Source organism: Phalacrocorax carbo, chromosome 1 (genome assembly GCF_963921805.1).
Source record: "Phalacrocorax carbo chromosome 1, bPhaCar2.1, whole genome shotgun sequence".
Classification (NCBI taxonomy): domain Eukaryota; kingdom Metazoa; phylum Chordata; class Aves; order Suliformes; family Phalacrocoracidae; genus Phalacrocorax; species Phalacrocorax carbo.
Genome location: NC_087513.1, coordinates 94,373,566 through 94,397,462, shown reverse-complemented (window position 1 = coordinate 94,397,462; position 23,897 = coordinate 94,373,566). Strand labels below are relative to the sequence as shown.

At 39.9% G+C, this 23,897-nt stretch overlaps 2 protein-coding genes across 22 annotated transcripts in view; both read left to right on the top strand.

The window, feature by feature from the left end:
* Positions 1 to 11,303, top strand: part of SENP7 (SUMO specific peptidase 7) — a 45,310-nt gene extending 34,007 nt beyond the window's left edge. For 19 of the 21 annotated variants that reach the window (XM_064467533.1, XM_064467538.1, XM_064467501.1 and 16 more), the window contains 7 exons: positions 1,264 to 1,356; positions 2,192 to 2,403; positions 2,831 to 2,883; positions 3,221 to 3,258; positions 3,478 to 3,546; positions 5,760 to 5,910; positions 9,089 to 11,303. In XM_064467533.1, the coding sequence (XP_064323603.1) occupies positions 1,264 to 1,356; positions 2,192 to 2,403; positions 2,831 to 2,883; positions 3,221 to 3,258; positions 3,478 to 3,546; positions 5,760 to 5,910; positions 9,089 to 9,226 (754 nt within the window). In that variant the 3' untranslated portion in view covers positions 9,227 to 11,303. Of the gene's footprint in view, positions 1 to 1,263; positions 1,357 to 2,191; positions 2,404 to 2,830; positions 2,884 to 3,220; positions 3,259 to 3,477; positions 3,547 to 5,759; positions 5,911 to 9,088 lie in introns of those variants that run through there. The other 2 variants (XM_064467581.1, XM_064467637.1) reach the window with 2 other exon arrangements.
* A 3,717-nt stretch (positions 11,304 to 15,020) lies between these two features.
* Positions 15,021 to 23,897, top strand: part of IMPG2 (interphotoreceptor matrix proteoglycan 2) — a 61,935-nt gene continuing 53,058 nt past the window's right edge. The window contains exons 1-2 of the mRNA XM_064467460.1: positions 15,021 to 16,365; positions 17,645 to 17,905. Coding sequence (XP_064323530.1) covers positions 16,287 to 16,365; positions 17,645 to 17,905 — 340 coding nt within the window. The 5' untranslated portion in view covers positions 15,021 to 16,286. The remainder of the gene's footprint in view (positions 16,366 to 17,644; positions 17,906 to 23,897) is intronic.

The following is a 23,897-nucleotide window of genomic DNA, read 5'->3' as shown; positions in this document are numbered from 1 at the left end:
AATTATCCATGTTAAGAATACTGTTGTGCCTTGATCTGATTCCTTTTACAAGGCAGGACTGTTCATAACCTGCTTGAGGAACTAGAATGGCACTCTTAATTCACCATATTTCAAGGACTGTAGCTGATCCAGATCAGGAGATAGCTTTGGAAATTCTAGTTTTGTGTTTGGGCTTAGATGCTTACTTTATGATTACAAGTAGTTTTGGTTTTCTTTATTTGTTTCTGTGGGGTTTTTTAATAAATGGATAGTGGAAAATTGGGCTCTGTACTGTTGTAAATGAAATTAGCCTCAATTTTATGTAGCTACTTAACTTAAAGACACATTGCTTCTCTTTCTTTACACTGCTTAACCAGTAGATTGAGAAAGCTCCTTCTACAAGTGCTTTCCCAGGCTGCAAACATGCCTTCCCCTTTTAAGTTCCCAGTGCTTCTTGAGTCCTGTAGCAGAGGAAGTTTGCAGAAAGTCTTCACTTAATGCTGGCCCATGCAGAGTCCCACAGCCGCTTGGTTTCCATTCCTCACTCCTTTTCTCCCGTTCCTCCTACAGCGAAGTTATGTTTCGCGATCAAAGATCGGGATGGAATCAGAATGGTAATAGGGTTGTCTCCCCAGTAGAGTGAATTTTGCTTTCAGATCATATTGGAGTAAGGTTCTATGAATCTATGGTTTCTGTTTCAACTTGTGCAAACTAAGAAAATTGAAAATCTAAATTTAGGTTTCTTCTCAAATTATTCTTATTCTCCTAGTATCCTGTCCTCATACTTTGTCTGTAGGACTGGAAATAAAATGTGCTCCAGCATTTAAAGCTCAGGACTGGAGGGGATCTGTTTCAATTCTGGCTTTGCTGCAGGTGTGTTGCATGACCCTATGCAAGGCATTTAGCTTTTTCCTTCAAAAGATAAGGTGGTTTAGGCAGGTCTTCAAAAGTGGTATTGTGGATTTTTTACACTGGCTGGGATTTAATTGAGATTTTTGCATTTAGTATAGTAAATAATAATTACTAGACAAATAACTGCAAGAAATCCTTTCAAATATATGGATGATGATTTTTCCAGAAGAGTTTAAGATGGTTTGGAAATGGGTTGTTAGTCACTTGGACTTCGTGGTGTGCTGATTTTTTGTTTTTTTTCTGTCAGGCAAATTTCAAGAGTAAATGAAAAACCCATTGAGGGATGGGGAAGATGTAGGAATACTAATCCCTATATCTTGCTTTAACTAAAAAGAACAAATCCGAACAACAATTGTCGTTTGGTTTCTGCAGAGTGGCACAGAGAAGACATAGAAGAGTAAGAACATGGACTCGTCATATAAACATCTTCAGTAAAGATTATATCTTTGTTCCTGTGAATGAGGAGTAAGTCTACGTTTTAGACAGTTTCTGATATTTAAAGATCTAAATATTTGAACGTTGTGGTGATAAAAAGATTGATGGCTGTAAGCTTGGATCATTGGAAATAAATGCATTAGATTTTGAAGAGGTAACAGGTGTGGAATGAGTAATTTTTAGTCTTTTCAAAAGTTAAACTTTTTATTTAGTTGTCTTCAGTAAAGTCTGCATCACTGGTTTTTGTTTTAATGAAAATTGCATTTAAGTATTTTTCAAAATAATTTGTGTGGCATGATGATTCCTGTGTGCTTAAGTAATATTTCTATTTAAAAATCACAGCAACTCATAGTGTTAATGGATCAGGAGTAGTACTTCATGGTCTGTGCCTTGGCCTAGTTGAATAACTGACCTCTGTGTGGAAACTCCAGTAAAACTGAAGTCATTGAGAGTCACCTGTGCAAAACAGCTGTAGAAAGAAATAAGGCTAGAGGTGTGTCATATGCTCAGCTATATTCAAAACTGGGATCACCATCTCAGATTATTTTCTTACTATTTTTTTCCTTTTTTACAGTGTGGGATGGGTGGTGAGAAACTGAATAATTGCTGTGGTGGGTTTATTGGGGTTTTTTTTTTTTAAGCAATTGATACTTACTTTTGCAGTTACACCACAATGCAAGGAAAAAATGAGTGAGAGGATTAGTACAAGATGCTATGAAGGAACATGGCAACGATGGTTATGTGTCATTGAACGGTTGTCCATGAGGTCTCAATGTTAGAAAAACTTTTCTTATCCTTTTCAGAACCAAATGTTACAGTTTTGACATTTTTTTTTTTTTCCTCCCCTCTCCCCACTGCTGGGCAGGTCTCATTGGTACATTGCAGTTATCTGTTTTCCTTGGTTAGAAGAAGCTGTGTATGAGGAGTGTCCCCAGCAGAATCCATTATATCACCAGCGTCAACAATCTTCACTTCGGTCAGAGAGTGAGAACACTAGAACTGATTCAGTGTTGGCCTTTCCTGGTAACTGCAAGGACGAAGAAGAAATGGATGCTAACAGAAGTTTATTCTCAAAAGGTAGGTAGTCTAGAAGAAAATTGTCAAGCGTACACAGTTCTAGCAGCATCTTAATTCTTGAAGGAGAGAGATGGTGTCTTAAAAAGTATCTTATATGTCAAGATTGATGTAATGTGTTTTTGTATTACCATGCATAGCAAGGACTGTGCTGCATTCTTGTCTGCAGCTCTGGAAAATATTGGAAGGGATACGTAAAATCAGTGGTTCAGATCCCATCATGAGTGGAAAGTTTTTGGATTTCAGTAATAATTTTATCAGGAAGGAAGGCCCTCAGTAACTCTGCTATTTTGAACGTTCAGAGGGGAAGCAAAATTAGTTCATACTTCATTGCTGAATTTTGACTATTAATAGTCATGAATTTGAAAATGAAAATATTTCTGTTAGGAAATAATTTCTTAAGACTTTTAAATTTATTCTTTTGTACTAGGTGGCAATGAAATTGCTACTTCTGCTTCAGTCCTGGATTCAGGTATTTCTAAAGTAAGTGCCTTTTTGTACTGACAGAGGAAACATGTATCAGTCTATTTCTGAAGGCTCTGAGACTTGACCAAGTGATTTTGCATCATCTTTTTTGCAGCAGCTGTCGACGTTTGTGTGGCCTGTGGCATGTGCAAGGCACTTAGAATTAACCTAAAGTCCTTCTTTGCCTACCTATCTTGCCTATACTATGCTTTCACATGTTTTAAAAAATTATTTTATTGGTTTCTTCCATTCTGAAGTAGGAGCTTCTCTGGCTTTACCATTAAATCTGTGAGGACATTTGAGTTTATAATTGTTGTGGGTTTTTAAAGGTTATTTTTATTTTCTCTTGTCCCAGATCTCCCTAAGTAATTCCAACAGCCAGATTTGTAAAAGGTACGTTTCTGTTTTCATATTGTATCATTAAGTTATATGAAGTTCTGCAGTCATTCAGTTATTTGTCATAAAGCCACAGCTGTAGGAATGTGTCCATTTTTTCATGTTTGTTCAGATATTGATGCTCTTTTCAAGCTGTATTCAAACAAAATGCTTGCTTCAGTAATGTTGGTAATGAAAGACTGCAATGATTTGTTTGTTTTTTTTTGTTGCATACAGGCCTTGTATACTCATCTTAGATTCTTTGAAAGCTGGTTCTGTGCAGAAAACAGTTCAGGTTTTAAGAGAGTAAGTAACTACAGTTTCTGTATATTAGAAAGAGATGCTGTTGGTCATATTTTATGTTTAAAATACTTTTCTCTATAAAGGCGTACATCTCTAATGCTAAAGGAAAATCCTTAAAGAGCCACAATGAAGAAAATTGTAATAGCAATACAGCGGCTTGTGTGAAAGGCCTGTCTTTGTTCCGCAGCCCAGCTATAACGCAAAAATTGTAAACTGGACAGTCTTTTTGAAATGAAAAAAAAAAAGATTAAATTAAAAGTAGAGGGGAGTTCGGGTTTGTTTGGGTTTTTTAATCCCTTCTGGTTCAGTAATGGAGGGTGTTTTTAAGGGTAGGAAAACAGATCCTTTAAAATGAATACTTTGGAAAATTAATCATTTATATTTCAAAGGGCTGATCATTAATTTTTTTGATGGAGCTTACAGAATTAATGTTAAATCCACTCCTATCTATGTCCAAAAAAAGTAGAAACTAGCCTGAAGTTGTCTGAAAGCTTGATGTGTCAGTACAGTTGTATCAGAATGGTATTATTGGTTTTGAAAAGAGAGTAAAAATATATTCAGTCTTTTATGTGATAAATATGTAAGTATAGAAGAATGTCTTCAAACTTTCAGTACTTCTACACACTCCTAATGACTTCAACATCTATCAACGAATTTCTAAAAAAGTTGCTAATATTAAATAATTGAAGGTAAACAGAATTGTTCTTTTTGTTCTCTTGTATCCACTTTACTGAAAGGAACAAAAATCTGTAAAACAAATAGTACGTCCTTGTAAAAGTAAATTCTTCAAAATACTGTGTGAGGGTTAGGTAAGAGTCAGAAATTTTTGTGAAACCATCTTTTCCTTAGATAGAGAGGGTTCCCCAACATGTGTGTCTTGAGAGGAAGAATGAAATAGCAATTTTTCCCCCCTTTTTTAAATCTCTGTGGGATGTATTAACTTAGTGCTCTATGCTTTGAGCTATTCCTGGGGTTGATATTCCAAAGAGGGTGCTTTCCTGAAGTTCAGAGAGCTGTCAAGAAAAGTCAGAAAACAGAGAGGTGATTTATGGAGTTGCAAGATCAGGGGAGTTTGGGAAGCAGACCTCTTATTCCTTCAGTTTGCAGTTAGACCCTGAAAGCAGAAGTTTAAGGAAACTGATGCAGGGGTTCCGTGACCTCTTCTTTTCTTGAGTTCATTTTTGTTGTGTTTTTGGGCAGTGGTCAGGCTCAAACAAATTCATTTTCAAGTCTACAGTCGTAGGTTCTTGCAGTTTCTAGGGAATGTGTTTCACTGAACTCTCTCTTCATCTTTGAATTGTTTCATGTTTGCTGCCTTTTCACAGTTGCCATTTTCCTCAAAGGTGTTTTGGGTGTTACATGTATTTTTATTCTCAGAATTGCAAGGACTTGGTTGGGGCTTTTAGAAATCAGACACAAGGTCTGACTTTAGGGAATTAAAAACATATACATTGAGTCAGACCTTATGTCTGATTTTGCACAAGCTCTGAATCTTTGCAACTCTGAGTGAAGTCAGCAAAATATAGGTAACTGTTGCCTTTGAAAATCAGACCCTTATGCTTTCAATCCGATCTTCAGAATCAGTGGCCGGCCCGGAATGTGGGGTCAGTGAGTTGCTACTGAAGCACAAGAACAACAGAAAAGCCTCGTAACAAATACGTCATAGTCATTAAAGAAGTGATCCCTTAAGGCTTTTAACAAGTCTTTGTATGCCTTGCACACTCGTAGGTTGCAAGGGTTATATTGGTGAGATTGTAACTGAAGTTGTTCATAAGGTGAATTGAAGGGGTTTTTAAATAGTTTGCTTAGGTTAGAAAGCTACTGCTGGCCCATTAGAATGAACTCAGGAAAAATCTGTGTGATAGCCAGGAAAGACTACTTCAGTTCTTCCTTTAGTTAAGGTTTAAAAATGTCCTGATATCCTAATAGCTTGAAGAAACTCAGCACAAATTACTTTGTTTTTAAATAACGTTGTGCATCTTTGTTTCATATATTGCATATTATGTGGTAGAGATGTCTCTGAGTGTGGTAGAATATTGGGTAGTGGAAATCGTTTTCCTTGTATGAATTTCTTTGTCAGATTCTGTGACAGAAATTGGTTAAAGCTATTTTAGCTTTTTGGCCAGCTCCAGAACAATATTGAGTAGTATCCCAAAATGCATTGAGCTTGGGAGTTTTCTCAATTATTTAATCTGTTTGCTTGCTTTCTTTTGTAGGTACCTTGAAGTGGAATGGGAAGCTAAACGAAAAACGCATCGAGTTTTCAATAAATCAACTATGATTGACCTGTGTCCCAGGGTGCCTAAACAAGATAACACCAGTGATTGTGGGGTCTATTTGCTGCAATATGTAGAGAGTTTCTTCGAGGTACAAATGGAGTATAAGTACAAACTTTGAGTACAAACTACCTTCCCCTTTCCCCAAAAATCACCTTAAATCCAAAAGCCTACATCTGATGGAAATAGCCAAACACAAAAGCCAGTGATGCTCAACCTCTAAAAGCATCACAGCCATTTGAGGAAGAGGAGGTGAAACCCATTCTTCAAGTAGTGGCAGGGGTCTTTGTTTCTGGAGCACAGTTTCTAATCTGGGTGTGTTGCTTTTACATTGACACATTCAGTATCCCTAACTATTTGGGTGTATTTGGAGTCTGTTCAGTTTACACGTTTCTGGCCTACAGATATTATAAGGGCATCTTCTGTGTACGTCTCTTCTTGTAGCCTCTCAAACCTTGGTCAGCTTGTGCATTGGCCTTTGAGTGGCTCTGTAGGAAGCAGCTTCTCTCTGCAGGGAAGGGGGGATCCTTAAAAAGGAATGCACAGAGCTAAAAGAGCCTCTCTTTCCTGTTCAGCACATACCTCTAAACATCTGCAGGTGCTGGGCTTCAGGCATTGTCTTTTAGGGTGTCCGCAGCTGTTCCTCCCCCTGATACAGGGCACTGCTCTCTTGCTCTGTCCTTTGAATGGCTCTGCTTGTTTGATGCTTACACATGTGGTACACATTCTGAGAGTCCTGTGTGTGGGTCCTTGGCCAGCAGACAGATTTTTCTTCTGTAGTAGAACAGATTGCGATTGCAGAGCGTCTCTACCGTAATGCACACAGCATGACAAATAAATGTGAGAAATTAGAGATATGTGTGCAGTTGCCGGGCTATGATCTCGTTGAGATCACGGGGACGTGGTGTAGCTCACATGGCTGGAGCACTGTCGTGGATGGATACCAGCTCTTTAGGAAGGACAAGGAGGGAAGACAAGGAGGTACAGCTGCCCTTTATGTGAGAGAGCAGCTGGAATGCACAGAGCTTTGCCTAGGGTTGGATGAGGAGGCAAGCGAGAGCTTATGGGTAGTGATTAAAGAGCGGACTATAATATGGCTGACATAATAGTGGGCATCTGCTGCAGGCCACCTGATCAGGAAGAATAAGTGGATGAGGCCTTCTGCAGACAGCTAGAAGGAGCCTCACATTCACAGACCCTAGTCCTTGTGTGGGACTTTAACTACTCTGACATCTGCTGGAGGGACAACATGGAAGGACATAAGCAATCCAGGAGGTTCCTAGAAAGCAACGATGACAGCTTCCTGACCCAAGTGATAGAGGAGCCAATGAGGAGAGGTGCTCTGCTGGACAGCGTACTCACAAGCAAGGAAGGTCTGGTTGGGTATGTAAAGGTCAAAGGCAGCCTGGGCTGCAGTGACCATAAGATGATGGAGTTTCAGGATCATGAGAGGACGGACCAGGGCAAAAAGCAAGATCACAAGCCTGGACTTTGGCCTCTTCAGGGATCTGCTTGGAAGGATTCTATCAGATAAGGCCCGGGAGGGAAGAGGGGTCCAAGAAGACTGGTTGATATTCAAGGAACACCACCTGCAAGCTGAAGAACAGTTCATCCAAACAAGCAGGAAGTCAAGCAAAGATGCCAGGAGGCCTGCATGGGTGGATGATCAGCTCCTGGTGAAACTCAAACACAAAAAGGAAGTATACAGAAGACAGAAGAGGGGACAAGTAATCTGGGAGGAATATAGAGACACTGTCCAAGCATTCAAAGATGTAATTCAGAAAGGCAAACCCATCTGGAGTTTAATCTGGTGAGGGGATGTCAAAGGTAACAAGAAGGTCTTCTATAATTAGGTAAGCAGCAGAAGGGAGAGTAGGGAAGATGTGGGCTGACTGCTGAACAGGGCAGGGACCCTGGTGATAGTACAAGAGAGAGATGGTGCTATTGGAGCAAGTCCAGCAAAGGGTCACAAAGATGATTAAGTAGTGGAGCATTTCTCCTGTGAGGAAAATTTGAGAGAGCTGGGACACTCAGAGAAGGCTCAGGGGGGTCCTATCAATGCATACAAATATCTGAAGGGAGGGTGCAAAATGGACAGAGTCCTCTCTTCAGTGGTGGCCAGTGACAGGACAAGAGGCAATGGCTGCAAATTGAAGCACAGGAGGTTCCCCCTGGATGTAAGGCAAAGCCTTTTTTTTTTTTTTAACTGTGAGGATGACCACGTGCTTGTACAGTTTCCCCAAGAGATCTTGTGGAGTGTCCCTCCTTGGAGATACTCAAAAGCTGTCTGGACCTGGTCCTGGCAACTGACTGTAGGTGGCCCTACTTGAGCAGGGTGTTTGGACTGGATGACTTCCAGAGGTACCTTCCAACCTCAGCCATTCTATGATTAAGTGATAGATGAGTTGAGCTCTTGTGTAGGTGGAAAATTAAATTCTTTACCAATGCTTTTGAACTGCTCATTCTCTAACAGTGGGATCATGTTCTGCTTGCAGAAGCAAGGTCAGGACAAGATGGTCATAATTTGTCCTAAACATACCAGCGCTCATGGACCACAAATCGTGATGTATTTTTCACTTTTCTTTTTTTCACTTTTTGTGAAAGTAAAATACAAGCATGACAAAGGAATGAAGAGGGAAAGAGGGGAAAAAATTGACTTTGGCAGATCAGATGTGGTGTTGTGGTCTTGCTGCCAAACCTGCCAACATCTCTCAGCCATTTCAATTTGCTATCCTCTCTTGTTCTGAATTCTCCCCTCTCATGTCCTGCTAAAACTACTAGCATTGTTCTTGTTTGTTGGTTTTTTTTTTATTGTCTTCTAGCAGACAGACCAGCTCATGACAGAAAAACACATGCCCGTGGCAACAAAGCCTCGTCGTCCTTAAGTGCTGTATGCTTGATCCTGCCCTATAGTGTGATTGCATGTGTGTGTTTTGTGACCAAAGTGCATCTGTCCCTTGCTAGGTATCAAGAGTATGTCTAATTGTATCATAGTACTTGGAATCTGCCTTGAATATGTGCTTATACTGATGTATCTTTAAGAGAAGTGGTGATAATCTGTTTGGTGTTTACCATGAGTAGCTTGTGGGAAGGGTATGTATATATGTGATTACCACAGGGGAACTGGAATTTGACTTTGAAGCCTGTCACTGTCTCATGGAAACTTGTTTGTGCCTTCTTGGTCTTAGCGGTAATGGAAGGGTTTTAAATTCTTTTCAAAGGTTGCTTTAGGAAATTCATGCTGTAAATATTCCTTTTTCTGTTACCAGAATCCCATAGTTAACTTTGAAGAGCCGCTGCAGCTGGAGAAGTGGTTCCCTCGTCAGTTGATCAGAAGCAAAAGAGAAGAAATTCGAGACCTGATCTTGCAACTGCACTTTCAACAGCATAGTGGCAGCAGCAGCTAATAAATCTAATAAGCCAGACCTGGCAAAGAACATTGGTGTATAAAGTAACTGGAACTCTGCTTAGCAGCATTTGGGCTCTTTCTGCCTTGCAACGAAGGAGAAAAAAAAAAACAAAAAAACCACGAGAAGTATTTTGTTTGTTCACTGTGTATTTATTTAAAGAATTTTTTTCATTTGGGTTCTATGGTCATAGAATGCAATTGTGGGGGGAAGAGGAGAAGGTTGTAGATAAGAGTGTAAATATGTAAGTTAAAACTAATACATATGGATTACTAATTGATTCTTTACTTGGAATATGAAAGCTGCATACAGGTACGTGCCACAAGGATGTAAAAATATTGTCATCTTTTGGAGCCTGGTCTTTACACTTCTATATAAACGTGGATGATCATGTAGGAGTCAGGCCTGAAGACAGGATTTTGACCCTACGCTGTGTGTCTCTTGATTTTGCAGCTCATACAAATACAATGAATACTGTGTATTGTTTTAAGGATCTAATATTGACTCTCTGTAGAGATGTGTGTGTTTTTTTGTTTCTGGTTATATACAGAAATAGTCTGCATGTGTCAGAAAAGTCTGCCAAGATTGGAGGCTGCTGAGTTTTGACACCCCCCCCCCAGCATTTTCATCATAAAAATTTATTTCCGTGAGTGGAAGATATTTGCTTGAGAGTGACCACTGAAAGTTTTTAAAGTTGAGAGCAGATATCTTAAAGTATTGTTTATGAATTGTTTTCAGATTTTAGAAGAAACCTTGCTCTCAAAGTACACGCTAATACAATATGCATAGGCAGTAGATTTTAAATCCTATTTGCCTTATTTTTGGGAGTTATACCTGTGAATCTTCCGGCATTGCTTGCGTTATAAAGGCAAGCAGGTTGTGGCTCAACAACCTCAAAGCTGGAGGTGTTTTAATGAAAAATAAGGCCCCTTTCCTTCAAAAAGGTCATTATGTTATATATAATATGTCTTTTAGAGATGCAATTTACATATAAGACGAACAGGATTTATGCTTTGCACAGGAGACATGAGTAAAGATGCCTGAATATTTGAGTGTTTGAACTCAGAATTGATTTGATAAATAGCACAAATTCATTGTTGTCTTAATATTTATTTATTTAGTTTTTCCTCAAAAAGCAATCACATAAAACTTCAGTAATGTTTTGACGTGTTGCACACTTCCTGTAGTTACTGCACGATAGAAGGTGACTGTCTTAAGAGGATACTTTCTCCTGTTCCCCACTGTAAGTAAACTTAATGTCATCACACCCTTTAGAAGGACTGTGTGTCAGATTAACCACCTGTGTGTCATAAATGTATCTACAAAACCAGAGCTCTTAAAGCTGGAAGTAGGCTAGAGAGTTAAAAATTGAGGGCAACCCAAAGATGTTCACATCTTCGTGGCATCACAGAATTCTCAGGGCTCCTTCCCTCAAGACAACTCTGAAAGCTAGCGTTTCGAAAATGCAGTTACTACTTCAGGTTCTGTACAGTCATCCCAAAAAGTCCCCCACCATTGTTTCTCCAACCAGGAAGCGTTCTTTCTGAAGAAGAGAGGCAACTTTAGAACAAAGTAATTTGCTGAGCGCAGTTACCTTTTGTATAGCTGTGATCAGCCTAGTGCAATTACTGTGTAGTTTTTGTCTTTGTTTCTGCTTTAATTCTAGGGTTTGTCACTACCCCGTCACCAAAAACTGTCCCCTCATCCCAGAGGTTTTGTGGCTTTCGTCACCTAAATCACAACATCAGCATTACTTAGAGGGATAATCTGTATATTTATTGTAAGATGAAAGATGAAATGCAGAAATGTGTGCCCTTTCTCTACATCTTTTTAATTGATGCATATTTTCAATGTTTCCTTGCAACAAATAGTTCGGGCTTTTTCTTATGGTAAAGTTAGTTTTTGTCATGAAGTAATTTGTTCTTTTTAAGATCGACTGGTTTATAGATACTTAAAAGCAAAAGTCATGTAAAAACTTTTCTAAATTGGTTTTATAACATTGAAGGATTGCCTTTGTAGGTTTTAGATATGTGCTATGAGGATGCCAATACATTTGATATTAAAATTATCTCCAGAAGTTGCTGAATGTGATTGTTACCGTTCTTTTTCCAGCTGCCACCAGCAGCCAGTGAGCTAAGCCGGTAAGATAGGCCATCTTACTGCTTTTAAGGTATATACATAGTATGTGTATCTTAACCCAATTTGTATCAAAGTGATTATATGTTCTTCAGTCCTCATAAAGGCATGCAGCTAGTTCACAGCTTCTTGTGGCAAGCAAGGCTGCTTTTTGAATGAAGAGCCTTGTGATTGCTTGCTGCAATTAGACTAACAGTCTTGACAGCCTGAATGACTAGCCTCGGAAATGCCTGGGTCCACCAGCCACAACCCACCACTTCCCAGCCATTTGCATTTAACAGACGTGAATGCTAGGAGGCGTCTGTGGGAAGAAAGTTACTTTCCAGGTACCTTCGGGCTTCCTTTGTAGTTGCTAGAACTCCCCAAAGGTAACTTCTAGCATATGTAAGGCACCACGCTGATGCAGGGACCTTTTTGCACATCTCCTGCATCTCCGTTGCCTGTATTAATCCCTGTTTAACTGAAATGGAGTGGCATGATACTTCAAAGCACACCGATCTTTGTAAGGCTCTTTACCCTACACTGTGTAACTTTGGTTTAAAGGCAATTAATTGTATTCCAAGTGTTAAATATAGCTATCAGTTTCTTTAAAAGAAACTCTTACATTCTGGCTGTGAGGGACCAGAAACTGGCTTCCATGAGTCATGGAGATCCACTTAAGGCACTGTTGGCAAGCATGATGCAACAAACAAGGTGGAAGAGAAGTAACCTGAAGTAAAATCTCCAGGCAAAATATGAAAAAGACCCTAGTTGTCATCAAGGGCTGGAGAAGTGAATCATGAAACTGCAAGCGTCCTCTTCTAGAAGTATCTGTGGACTGCTGTGTACTTCTTCTGGAATTGCAGGCATAGGTTAATTGCAGTCTGTCTGTCCTTTCTGGGACACGCCTCCTAGAATTTGACCCTGAAAGGAGCTTGCAGTACTCAGTACTACACCTTGCACAATAATAAAGACTTAAAAGCCATGGTAGTGACACTTCTGATTGTGACAGGGAAACAGAATGTTGCTTCTGGCAATGCCCCCCCCCCCCCCCCCCCCCAAAAAAAAAAAAAAGTCTCTGGTTTCTAGATGGAAGAGCAAGAATTGTAGAATGAGACTTGGAAGGTCTCGGGATTGAGAATGCTTCTGTTAATGGGTGAATAACCAAGACTAACAGCAATAGTTCTGTCCAACCAAACTGAATTTGGAAACGCTGTTCAGAGATGAAGCACAGGCACCGTGATCGCCTTTGACTGCTGAGCAAGGTAAGAGATGCTTACCTGATCAACAGTTCAGAAAAGGAGGAATGCTGAGAATAGGCTTACGTTACAAGGACAGCGTAGATAATGGAGTGTTAGATCATTTTGGTTGACCTTGCTTCCTGATTTTCCTCCTCTAAATACTTCACTATGTGGTGGAAGAAGTGGCAGTGTGATAGGCTATGGTGGGCTGAATTTGCTCAGCTGGAAGGCTGAACAGCCTCAGACCTCGCTTATTTCTTGGGAGACAGTTCCTCAGAGAAGTCTCCGGGAGCACAAGTAAGAAGTGTTAATGGTGAAATGCTTGGCCACAGCAACCACAGACACTGAACAAGTGAAAAGGTTTTGTCTAAGCTAGTTTTCTCAGCTAAACTGATTGGGGAATTTCGTTGGTGAGTTCTGTCAAATGCCATAAAGTCAGTTGCTGTAGTCCACTCACAGGAGACAATTTATAATCTTGGTATTAAGCCCTGTAAGCTTGGAGATAGGGAGTGTCAGCCATCATATGGCTCTTCATTAGAGGCATTTTCACTGAAGCATACCTTTATTTTGTGTTGTTTAGCTAGAGAAGTGGCTTTAGCTCTTTGAATAAATTGCATTTGAAAACAAGGAAATCATTTAGAACAGCATGAGTGCTGTAGCAGAATTGCAGTGACCATTACCTTGTAGAGGACTATATTTCAGCTTAATGGCATCTGCCTAATGAAAGTGCATGTCCTTTCTTTTCAGAAAGTTGTCTTTTTGTTTCTGGAAGTACTGATGTGACCTTGGCATGTTACATCCCTAGGGTTGTACTTCCCCTTTTTTTCCCTTGCAAGTGCATACTTTTTTCTAAGCACTTTGAACAGATATAATTTGGCTGCTGGAAATAAAGAATTATGTATCTTCTAATGCAAATGTAAAAGCTTTAGACAAATCAAGGGAGGAGTTAATTTCCTAAGGTTATTTTGGAAAACTATTGCAAGAGTTGTTTTGCTTGTTTTAAGAAACTTTAAATTATGAGAATTATCAGATGCATAGGTAGAAGTTTACACTTTAAGGACCTGTAAGCAGGAAGGAGTGATGAGGGAGGAATGAAAAGGAGACTGAAAGCAAGGCCCTCCTTCCAGAGGAGGGTCACAAAGTTGGTGGAGGTTTTAGAAGAGAAACTGTACAAGGAGTGGCTAAAGTCACTTGGCTTGTTCAGCCTGGAGGAGAGGAGGCTAAGGGGAGACCTCATGGTGGCCTACAGCTTCCTCACAAGGGGAGGAGGAGGGGCAGACGCTGATCTCTTCTCTCTGGTGACCGATGACAGGACCCGAGGGAATGGCAGGAAGATGTGCCAGGGGAGGGTTAGGGTGGGTATGAGGAAAAGGTTCTTCCCCCAGAGGGTGGTGGAGCACTGGAACAGGCTCCCCAGGGAGGCAGTCATGGAGCCAAGCCTGATGATATTCAGGAAGCACTTGGACAGCGCACTCAGGCACATGGTGTGAATTTTGGGGTTGCCCTGTACAGCTGGACTCGATGATCCTTGTGGGTCCCTTCCAACTCAGGACATTCTATGGTTCTATGATTCTATGATTGTGCTTTTAGTTACACATTTTGCTGTAAGTGTAGGAGACATTCAGCTGTTGCAAATCTAAATTTCAGTGCTGAAATCAGTGTTGAATTTAGAATTGATAGCTTGAACCAATACCAGTGAAACTGAATTTAAAATATATATATTATATATATATATATATATATAGCCATACCATAGGAAACAGATTTTGACAGAGATATAAAGCGGGTAGTTACACTATTCACATTCTGAGTGCCTTTAAGTACTTTGCTGGTGAAAAAAACAGCAATGCCATAAATCTGAAGGCTCTCCAGGAAAACTTTTAATTGGGTTTCATACTCTCACTGAAGCATGTGTATTCTGAGAATTTTCTCTCAAAAAGGATTAGTTGTCATGCATTCTTGAAGCATTCATGGCATTGAAAGCACCAGTCTCTGCAGAGGATTAAAAAAAAAAAGGCTGGTCTGGGTTGTTGAATCCAGGATTGTAATAAAGGTACCTGAGCTAGCCTCAGAAGTTGCTCTGTCTACCTAGAGAGGTAGAGTAGGATTTTGAAACAGTTTATGAGCACCAGTGTAGTGTTGTTCTTGTGCCTCATATCATCAGGATTGTTCAATTTACAGCTCCAGTGTGGTGCATTGCACTTGGTGCTGCTGCCAGTATTGTAGTTAGCTTGACAGAACCAACCTAGGTGAATGCTGCTGGTTTGATAGATCCAAAATGTCTGATTCTAAGAAAACTGTTTGGGAGTGTCGGAGCAGCTCAGTGGTTTAACTTAAAGTGTAATTTAGTAGCTTTGTTGAAAAACCAAGGGAAAATACGTTGTTGTTTTGAAAAATACCTACCGGAGTCTATGTCGGAAGACAGAGCCAAAAAACAAAGGTGGCTTTATTTGATTCCTGTGAGTGTCCTCTGTGTAATATCAGGAATTACCAGCGTGATCTGAGTTGTTGGAGTTCAGCTGAGCAGCTAGAAGAGAGGAGTCAGCACTGTATACCTAAGGAGCTCTTTGTAAATGCTCTGCAGACTGTCATCTGGGAAGCCTTGGGAATCCAGCTTTGAAATATTTACGCAAAACCACTACCAAAAATAGTCACTCCAGACAAAGCAGCCGTTTGCTCAGATTGATCTGAACCCGGTAACAGCAAGTCCTGAGTTAACACCACCCAGGAGACAGCCGCGATGGGTTTTTTCTAGCGATCCGAACGCTGTCTGCCATTGCAGGACTGCTTCCATACACGCTTCCGCAATGAGCTGACCCTGGACAGGAGGGGAGCAGAGATTGCTGCTGCTTTCCTGCCCTCTGTCCTTTCTGCAGCTGTTCTTAGCTGATCATCTCTTCAGGTAGCTGTACTAATTTGTTCCTAATGCTCATGTCAGATAATACCTGAACAGAGATGAAAGAACCGCAACTTTCCCTGGCGTTACCTGTGGGGGAAGCACTTCTTCTGGGATGCGAGGGACAGTGGTGGAATAGCACAAGCTTTTCTGCTTTAGCACAGGCTCGGGCAGCAGGGCTGAATTAGCTCTGTCACCAGAAGAAACAGTCCTACAGGAAGGCTGCTGAGGTGTTACCTACATATGTATTGGTGTTTCAACGAGTCAGGGCATTTTTAGATACGTGTATTTGTACAAGCAGAAGACAAGCACGCTGGGATCTTCCACTCCAGGCTGGCATGCTCCCCCTGATGTTTTGTGGTCAGCAAGATTTTAAAGAAGGGCAGAAATTGAAGGGCCAATGAAAAAACATGGTTAATTAAATGTGAAAGGTGCTGTCCTTGTTTGGACTGTCTGGTAATGGTATGACAAGCTCTGGTAAAGAGCTTAGCTGGCCAGATTAAAATTAAAAAATTGTCTCAGTCCATCTGCTAGCTCCAAGGAGTTTACTTCCATCACCTTTTCTTGTTTCTTCACTAAAGTGGAATACTGTCCTTGAAAAGAATATTCCCAGGATGTCTTGGCTGGCTTTTTTTACCTAATGTTTTTTCCAAAGATAATTATATGTGACATCAAGACATTTTCAAGACGGGTAATGCTCTTGGTTGTTTCAAGGATACGTTAAAGGCAACAGCTCTTTTGCTAAAAGGGATTTTCTTCTCTTTTTCTTGCATACTGCTTTTTTTTTTTTTTTTTTACACAAATAAGTATGTTTGGCTTCATTTGGAAAATCTTTCTTTGCTCTTCAGTTTTGGGAATGATTAAAGGTGATCTTCAAATAGTTTCAGGTAAGGCAGAATCTTATTCATATTCTTGTTTTCAAAGTTTGCCTACGGCAGAGCGTAGAAATAAAAATACCGCTTTGCTTTAATTTGCAACAATGGGGACTAATACAGAGGAATGTTTAGTCAAATCTGTGCCATGATATCAGTGTAAATATGGAGTATTTAACGGTGCTTTCCAGAAGTTATTACTGTATATTTGTGTTGTTTTGGATGTAGATTGTAGCTATGGGAGGCAAGTTTTTCGAATTTTGAGAGACAGTAAATACTGTACGTTTGTTACTTGGTGCTTTATTTCTTTAATAGTTTTGTATTAAATCTTAAAAATTGAGGTTCTGTCTTCTGCTTGTGCATGCTGAAGATGTGTCAGTTTGGGTAAAGATTGGGCTGTTGTCTTAGTGACCTCTTTTGTTGTTCCCTTCTCCCTCTGATGTACCGTCTGGTGGTGGCCTTGTGCATTAGAGCTGACTATTAATACACCATCAAAATAACCATGTTCATCTTTCAGTCGTCAAAGTCAAAGGTGCTATTGACTTTGAGGTTGCAGAATAAGCTCATATTCTGTGGGATGAAAAAGGCTGTGCAGTTATTACTGTTCTTTCTCTAATAAATGATTCATTGTGATCTTTCTTCAGTCATGTTTCCTGGGGAAAAAGTGAAAGTTGAATTAACTAATTTCAGATCAGCTGACTGCTGACTGTGGAGGATAGAGAATTAGATGGTCAGACTAAAACCAGACAGACACATTCTCCCCTCAGCTGTAACGTTTCCTCTAGAGTGATGTGAACAACTAGCGTAAGGGGGAATTTTAAAAAAAAAAAAAAAAAAAAGCTAAAGCTGATGAGCTGTTTTAGTCCCCACTGCAGTGGGGTAGGGACCTGTCTCATCGTGGTGAAAGGTGTGTTTGCAAGTTGTCGATTCAAGCAGCTTTCTTGATGCAAGGGATATAAACGTTTCTTGTGGAAAGAAAGTGTGGAATAAGGGGACTTGTTAATTAATTAATTACTTATTTCATTCCTGGCCCTGAAAGCTTCTAAGTACATATTTATTCATCAAACAGGCCAACCACAGAAGGGAATTCAAACACAGAACATTAGCATTCAAAGGGTTAGGGCTTTAGGTTATGTTAGCATTTGATGAGATGCTGTAAAGAGCTTAAGGCTGTTTATAACAGTACAGTCATACAGTTATGTCCTTCAGAGACCAGAGCAATGGCATTAAGATACATGAGATGATCGCATCACTATCTCATCTGAGAAATTTATGTGTGGTTTTAATTTTACAGCAGAAGGTTTTTCAGCTACAGAAGGAGGACAGGCTAAAGACAAGTCACCAGCCCCTCAGCTCAGTGGCTGGCAGTTGGCAAACCCTTCTCAGCCTCCTGAGTTGAAAAAGCTTAATGGCATCGTGAAGGCTGAACAGGTCAACAAGCATTTGCTGTTACGAAGGAAGCGGTCCATTCTGTTTCCCAGTGGAGTTAAGATCTGCCCTGATGAATCTGTTGAGCAGGCTATTGCCAACCATCTGAAATATTTCAGGCTCAGAGGTAAGTGACTGTATATCTCATGGGTAATTAATAAAGAACGTTTATTTATTAAAAAAAAATGCATTAAGCTTTTAAACATGATAAATACCAGGCCACAGGAAACACATTGTTACCCAAGAAACTTAACTTTCTGTGATAGTCTTCCTTATGAGAGCTGTTCTGAGCTAAAAAACCACCTGCTTACACATATATATCATACAAACTTTCAGTCCCTGAAACCACAGTTGGTGTTCAATAATTACTCATCCTTTCTCATAGAATACTTTGAATCCAAAGGAAAATAGATGTTATGTACAGGTTAGCTAAATGACAGAGCTTGTTTCTATTTAGTGTTCTTCAGCGCTAGCAAAATTCACTGACGGATCTTCCAGAAAGGATTCATGTCTGAGATTGGTGTCTCAGCCATGTGACACTTGACTGTGGCTGGTTGTGCAAAGCATAGTATGTTCTCGTCTAGAAAGCCAATCTCTGTGTATCCAGCTGTAGTATAATAGAGGTGAAACCTGTCTTTTAAGATGTAGAAGTTGGTGTGACAGAGCTTTCTCTGAAAACCTGAAATATTTCCAGTAACAGCTTCTTTCATGTGATGAAATATTACAGCAATATGATATATTTTAACCCTTCTGTCCGACAGCACTGGAATGGGGCATCGAGGTCCTGCAGCACTTTCTGGTATTTGTGTGTCTCTGCATTGTAGCATTCAAACAATTCATAGGGTCTTAATATGTCTGTGCATAATTAGTGAAAAAGAAAGAGCAGCTGTCACCTAAAGGAGAAGAAAAGGTGTTCAGAGACACATGTTTAATGAGACTTTTTTGAGTGCCTATAGAAGAAACTCACCTGGTAACTAGTTTATTCACTTAAAGCAATGAAAAACATTTAAAACGAGAAGTTGCTGAGTGCCTGTGTAAAAAGAAACGAAAAGAATGTATTTGGAGAAAAAAAGTGGAATTATGGGATCAGAGCCTCATTCAAATATGGATTGTGCTCGGATTGCAAGGGATGTTGACGTTGATGATACAGACAGTTTGAAAGGCTTTGCAAGCTTCTTGTAACCTAGTAACACTCAACTATTCTTTGTTTTGCTCAGAATGAATCCATATTACGCGCTTTAACTGCGGTCACCCCTCAGTTATCTGTAACAGCAGTATGGAAGGGCAATACCAAGTAACCAAAAGTGTGAGTGGTAAAGAAGAAGGAAGATCTGTAAATTAGGTTGTAAAAGCTTAGTTAGAACTTAATAGTCCTATGTTAAACCAAAAATCCACCTAGTCCATCTGCTTCCCTACTGGATTTATGGCTGCCGCAATCCTCAAGGATTTCTTGAGCAGAGATGCTATGCCCTTAGCACTTCTATGCCCTTAACACTTTTAATTTAAAAATGTAGGAAAAGATCTCTGCAAGTAGCAGAGGTGACTTTCACTAGCAGCAAGACAAGCAAGGTCTGGTTCAAGCAATTTGGCACCTTCATTCTGTTAGCAGCTGCACCACAAGTATTTGGTGATGTCTAGTTAATCGCGTCCTGAGTAAATGCACCCGAGGTAAGTGACAGTTGATGATGCTGTTACTTTCATTCACAGTAAAGCTGTTCCTTGAGTGTTATTTAATGATATACCATCTTTTTCTTGAAACCATGTTTTTACTAGCTCCCTGAATCAGTGCAGTCATAGAATAGTGAGATGGACTTTCTTGTCTCTGCGCTGTCAATAAAATAATCCTAGGAAAGAGTGTGGTTACTGTTCAGCACTCAGAGACCAGCTACTGTCAGTGACTAGAAAAATAACGGATCCCACAAGGGAGTAAATATGAAGGTACACAGAATCTGTTGATTTTTTTGTCAATCTCAGTCTGCGTTAGTTTTTTTTTCTGTATCTGTTGAAGTAAGGAATGACTTTAATATCCCATACTTTCTCTGGAAAGGATGGTTTCAATACTGTTTTTAACACGTGTCCTTTTAAATGGTAGTAATGTAATGGTTCCTGCTGGAAGAGTCGTGTAAATCTAGTGGTGGCTCATAGCTGGACTGCTGCGATGAACACAAAGTACGTCCAGTGGGCAGCTGGAGGTTTCACAAAACAGATTTTGTGGAAACCTGATAGTGGGATTTCAGACAGTGAGTGTGCTGTATGTGGTAATGTTGATTGTGAATAATGATGTTCTTCACTGCTGACAGGGAGATGGTAGCCCAAGCCCCCATCAAATAAAAACTATTGAATGAAAAATAGCTGTACCTGCTCAGACCAAAAGTCTGTCAGGACCAGTTACCTCATGTAGACAATTCAGTGAATCTGTCGGTTTCCTTTGGTGTAAATTGCTGGTAGGTGGCTGAGGATTGTAATAAACTTGGAAACTGAATTAGCCAGACACAAGATAAGGATTTACTAAACACCGTGGAAATAGTAAGCTGACGCAGGCAATATGTTTCTTCCCCTCCCCAGATTGTTGGCATATTAGGAAAAATTGGGTCTTATTAACATGGAAGGAAGTTTCTGTGTTTCTCCACTTCCTTTCTTACTTCATTGTTGAATTTGCGTGACCTTAAACAAATATGTATAAAGGACAACGTAACTGCAGCGACAATAAACTTGATCCTGCAGGTAACTAGGGATTTTTGCACACCAATTTTCCTGTGTAGGATGGCAAAGGCTTGAACATATTCACTGATATATAAAAGTTATAAGGAATTTTTGTAGGTTGCATGGCTTGCACTGTTGTGTGCTTGCACTATTTCCCTATCCTATGCTTGTTAATTGGGTGAAACAAAGGCTGCTGGATTTTGACACCATGGCTCAGGGTTAATACTGCTGCTCTTTGTCACCTCAGAGATGTCGTTACTCTGGTGGCTAGTTGTCCTAAATTCTGTTTGCATTTTATTCCAATGCGATCCACTCTCTCAAACAATTCAGTGTATGTGAGTGAGGGAGTACATCATCTTTTCACATGACTAGATCAGATAATATCTCTGCCAGAAACGTTTTTGTCAGCCAAAGCTTCAGGTGAAGCTGGAAATCTGGAGTGTTTAAAGATACTGACCAAAGAAGGAAGTAGGCTGTATTCTAGTGTGTCATAGCTGATGAGAGACAAGGATGTTTTTGAACTTTGGAAAGAATAAAAGTTATTTTTCAGGAATGAAGTTCTATGTATGATTATAATCCCTAGATTTGGTAATCTTGGGCATAGCACTGAGCTTTCTCATTTTCCCCTTTCTTTGGCCACTTGAAATCTATTTACTGAAGTGTTAGAAATAATGATGTTCTGCACATGGACAGATTTAAGAGTGAAGTTTCGATTTGATGCTGAATGTTATAAACTATTCAAATCTTGTTGAACAATGGTGAATGCAATCAGTTAAAAGTCATAAAAAGTACCTGGCTAAAGAAGCATACAATAAATATGCCTGGCTGAGTAAGCCTTTTCTCCTTGTTTCCCCCTCATCCTTGGCACTTACTATGAGAAGCTCATACTCAGCCAATATATTTCTGAAGTTCATTTGTAGGAGGTCTAGTCCTGTCTTCCTCTACATTTGAATTTTTATATGTCAGTATATGCTACTAAAAACTTTACTTTTCCCATGAAAGACACTCTTTTGCAGTTACTGACATATTACTGGTGAGAATAGTTTATATGCTAGAGTTTAGTGGTTAGTGGTCAAAGAAAAAAATCTTCCATGTGGATTAGCCGATTCACATTCAACTATTTTAATTTAAAATCCTGGCTTGTTTTGTATTTGTTTAAGGGTTGCTGCACTCTTTATCAAAACCCATTACAATTGAGCTATTCAGTTGTGCAGAAATTGTTAGGAGGAGTTGACTTCATGTTGCCTCAGAGTAGAATATTCAGTCTGATTCAGTGCTCCTGGCCACTGTACATGATTCAACTCTTAAGAAGCACTAATGAGATTTAACTGGGATTAAACTCCAGCACCACCCACTTACACAAATGGCCAGAAAGCCACCCTACCCTCTACTAGGTGCCTAGTGCTGTCATGTGGTGCCCCTTCTGTTAACCTCAGAAATCCATGAGGACAGACTGAGTGTAATAGGCTAATTGTCTCTCATTTGAGAGATAAATGCATCCTGAATGGTAAAGCTGGAGCCACAAAGGCACTGTATCCTACCCAGGTGCATGAGAGGTAGCCATACAGGAGAGTTTGAGGGGGAGAGAGAGAGAGAGGTCATCTCATCACAGGTCATAGCTTGAGGTTTTGAAAACAATGATAAATTCTTTAGGAAAGGAAGCTTAAAATAAACTTTTTTTCACCCCTTCCTGCAGATTTATAGGACTGAAAAGAGAATGTGCCTGCCTATGTGGATTTTTTTTTTTGCTGAAATACAATTTATCTTAAGCTTTTCAGGATATTATCTATTATTTGTAAGTATTACTTCAGCATAAACACTGCATTTGAAGCAGATAAGCTCCCAAGGGCTGGGCCTTTCAGCATCCAGAGTAGATATGCTGGGATTCACACTGTCTTACTATGTCTGGCTTTCTGAAGCAGCCTTTGAAACATATGGTGGCCTTTAAAAGTCAAGACCTTGCCTACTTTAAGTACCTAGAATCTTCGCTCAAGTGGAATTTTGCACAAGGGTCTTGGCCAAATATGCTGATCGTTCAATTTTTCCTACCTCCTCTGTCACCTTGAAGATGATTATCTCAGTGATGAGTTAAGTGACTTCTAATCTGAGGCATTTCAGGATGGAGTGCATACAAAATATAGTGTATACATGCAAAATGTACTTTGGGGAAAAACTGCAGAACAAGCATTCTCGTTTGCATTCTTGGTTTGAATTCTGGTTGATTGCATCAGTCAGTTGCACGTCTTCTGCATACCTGCTTACTTTCCTGTAGACAGCTGGAATGATTTCATCTCTGTAGGAGGGAGCCTTCCTTTATCTCATAAGCCTTCATTTTTTAGCATTTGAATTATTCAGAGGAAAATTGCAAAGTAGCCGAGAGATCAGTTAACACTAAAATACAAGTTATTTATTACTGCAGCCATGGGATGAAGGAAGTAATTTTCTAGAGGAGCTTACCTTCCCACCCACGTGTAGCTTCAAGGCTCTTAGCTTGCTGCCTTAAAAGATTGATCTCGATTTTGTGATGCTTTTAATCAGTATTGTTTGCCGGGGATTAGAGGCCTCATCGCAAATCCTATCTTCTCCGGGGCCTGGTATTGCTAATGCTGTCCCATATATCTGTGCCTGTGGCTACCCCTGTAGCAGGCTAGTGAAAGTTTGGTGTGAGATCTAGCCATAAAGACAGATTCTTCTCATGTGCCCTGAGGGCTGATCTGCTGTTCAGGTGGCATGTGTCAGCACTGCTGGGTCTGCCCAGCCATTCCTTCCTGCTGCTGGCAGCGCTGGCTGCTTGGCTGGCTGGTTTTGCAGCTAGTCTTAGAAACATAATTGCAGGAAAGATTGTCACACAAAGTCTGTAGAGTGGAATTATTTTACTTACTAATTGGAGTATGTTAACACAGCATACTGTACTAAGCAAGCAGTTTCAGTCATAACCCTGAACTGTCGGGCTCCTGTCAATTTATTGTAAGCTCTGATGTTGCAGTTTTTTTCCCATTCCCTATCTACTTTAGACATTTCCTTTTTAAAATTCAAAGTTGTATTGCTAGTCAAAAAGCTTACTGGTAGGTCTGTTTGCGGTTTCCCCCCAGCCCTCTCATTTTCTATTTTGGTTTCAAGGAGTTGCTATTTTAAATATTAGTCAAAAGTTGCTTCATTTATTGTCAACAATTGTAGATAGTATAATGTGGCACAGATACTGGTAAATTTCTGGAAGGTCAGAGAGGATAGTGAATTATTTTTATACAGTAAAATATAGTTATTTACTGAAGCTTCCAGTCAAGTTCTGTTTAACTTTGTTTACATTTTGATGTCTCCAGGTTTTATCTACAGAGTCTCAGAATGCTTATAATCCAGTTGCAAAAAACACATTTTTCTTATATGGGAGTTCTCAAGAACTGGTTGATAAGGAACTT